Below are 2,401 nucleotides of genomic sequence, written 5' to 3'. Positions count from 1 at the left end.
AACAAATTTCAATTGAAAAATGGAGTACGTGCAAGTCAACTAATTGGTAACCCAAATTTTTTGTTAAAAAAAAAAAAAACAGTTAATTTGGGCACCCAAAATCCTAATATTATAAATAAGAATTTATTTTGAACAGAGTTGTACACCTGCAACCGGATCCACACCTTCAACCCAATAAAAAAAGTTGAGAAACCTTGCAAAAATGGCGGAAACTTTCAATGTTCTGTTACCTGGTGGCACCCCTGCTATGACTACTCGCCGCCGCCGCTGCTGCAGTTGTCGGTGTTGCTTTCGTCTCTGCCAGATTTTTGGCATCATCTTCATCCTTAGCTTCGCCGTCACCCTTATCGTCATTTGCTATGGGAGTCCATCGCCAATCACTTATTCAGTCGATGACGTCTCTGTGAAGGGCTTGAATTTGACCCTAGGAGGAGGTGGAGCTCTTAATGAGACTTTCCATTCTGAGTTCGATATCACAATCTCGGCTAACAACACTAGCCCCAAGATTGGAATCAGTTATGTATCAGGCAGTTCTGTTGCGGTTTATCTCTCTAATCTGCTACTCACCAATGGAACTATGCCTGTGTTTTATCAACCAGCACAGAACGTCACCGTTTTCACTGTCAACACAACAGGAGCTGTTCACAAATTCTGGGTTACCAAAGAAATTGGACGGAAGATACCTTTGGTGGTGGACATTAATGTTCCTGTGATGTTGCAGCTTGCACCAAACTTTGGTGCTCTAAGGAGGAATGCTGTGAACTGCCATGTTCTTATCGACGGTCTTGAAAATGCTAACATTGTATCAAAAAAGTGCAGTGCTAGTCTGCTAAGATGGTAGTCTATTATTTTTTCATTTTATCTACCCTTTTGTATACTTTGTAAATAATTTGTGATTTTTGAATTCGTTTTTTTACCCCCCAGGTTTACCGCCGTTTTCTTTCCCTTTGGTTGTTTGTATTTCAAATCAAAGTGAGTTCAAGCTAAAGATTGAGGATACCCACAGATTTTATTACGGTTTTGGGGAGGGAAGAAGAGAAGAAGACATCATCCTCTTTGATTTCTCTCCAAAGTGGTTTGAAGCTGGTCTCTACCTATAATGGCTATTCAATAATTTCTCAAACCAGTAAGTGCTAATTAAAGCTAGTCTCAAATCTCTAATGAGTTTTTGTTTCAATAACTCACGTCTCAAATTATTAGCTAGTCTCAATAATTTCCCTGAAAACCTAATAATTTCTTTTTAAGTAATCTCAACAATGATGAGAAGGGCTAATAATTAATTGTCCATTCTCACTTGGTTTGCAATGGTTGGTGGTTTGATGTTTTATTCCTGGTCTGATCTTCTTGAACTAGAGCTAATCATTTATTGGTTGGACCAGGTGTATATATATGTATTTTATGTTGGTTCATTTCATTTATACAAGGCTTTCGATTTTTGAGGATTTAGAATCTTACAGAGGTTTAATTAAGGTTCGGGGCTTTTTCACTCTTCTCTCTTGGTATTCGATGATTCCGACGGGATTCTTGGCTCTGATCCATCAGAAATCATGGGGCTTTGAGGTCTAGGGCATATACCTATATATGTTTGGTTGTGATCTTGAGCATGTACTTGTACTTGTATCTTACCTATTATAGTGAAATTGAACTCTACTTGAGCTCTAAAAATGTAAGCCATATTGGCCGAACTCCGTCATTGAAGTCTTCATGTTTCCCTCTCTTTTGGTTTATTGTTGTTCAATCTCACACTAGATTAATCACTAAGTCACAATAGTGGTATCAAAGCCATGATTAGGGCTCAATTTTTAGTGAAATCAAAGGGATTTCTTGCAATATATACCTATGAGTGTCTGATAGGTTATTGTTTTTTGATTCTTGGCATTTTGGTTGAATTATTGATATCTATTCCTTATTGTTAATTTGATTTGATAGTTTCTTGTGCAATATGGTTTGGCCAGATTGATTGTCATACATATGGTTAATAATCTTGTCATTGTTTCATTTATTTGTTAACAATAACGTTATGCTATTATTGATTTGTTTAAGTTCTTGGGAATCTAGTTCGGCTAGTGTCTTAGATCATATGCGGTTGTCAAATTTTTGCCATAATTGCTTTGTTTGATGCCCTTTGATAATTGATATATGTTATAAATAATATTGATTATGGATATCCATCACTTCCAAATAGACAATACTTCCAAATGAAGATCTCAACCACCTCAGCATGCAATCTTGGTGATTCACATTCCATCTTAATTGAAGATCATAGTGATCTCAACACATAATGTTGGCAGTCAATATTTCCATTCTATGCACTTTCTATCTTGGAGGGCAATCTATCATTTCATATGAAGATCATCTTATTGTGTGTGAGAATCATATATTGTATTTCTTTGTAGATTAT

The 2,401-nt window shown here is 36.4% G+C and overlaps 1 protein-coding gene across 1 annotated transcript; it reads left to right on the top strand.

Annotated features, from left to right (window-relative positions):
• The first annotated feature begins 202 nt into the window (after positions 1-202).
• On the top strand, positions 203-841 carry LOC149011785 (NDR1/HIN1-like protein 13). Its single transcript, XM_089162767.1, has one exon. It carries the CDS (start codon positions 203-205, stop codon positions 839-841), a length of 639 nt encoding a protein of 212 aa, XP_089018893.1.
• The last annotated feature ends 1,560 nt before the right edge of the window (positions 842-2,401 follow it).

This window comes from Hakea prostrata, chromosome 7 (genome assembly GCF_041222555.1).
Source record: "Hakea prostrata isolate BN-2017 chromosome 7, UWA_Hpros_2, whole genome shotgun sequence".
Lineage (NCBI taxonomy): Eukaryota > Viridiplantae > Streptophyta > Magnoliopsida > Proteales > Proteaceae > Hakea > Hakea prostrata.
Note: the sequence above shows the minus strand (reverse complement) of the source record. Positions and strands in the feature narration are given on the sequence as shown.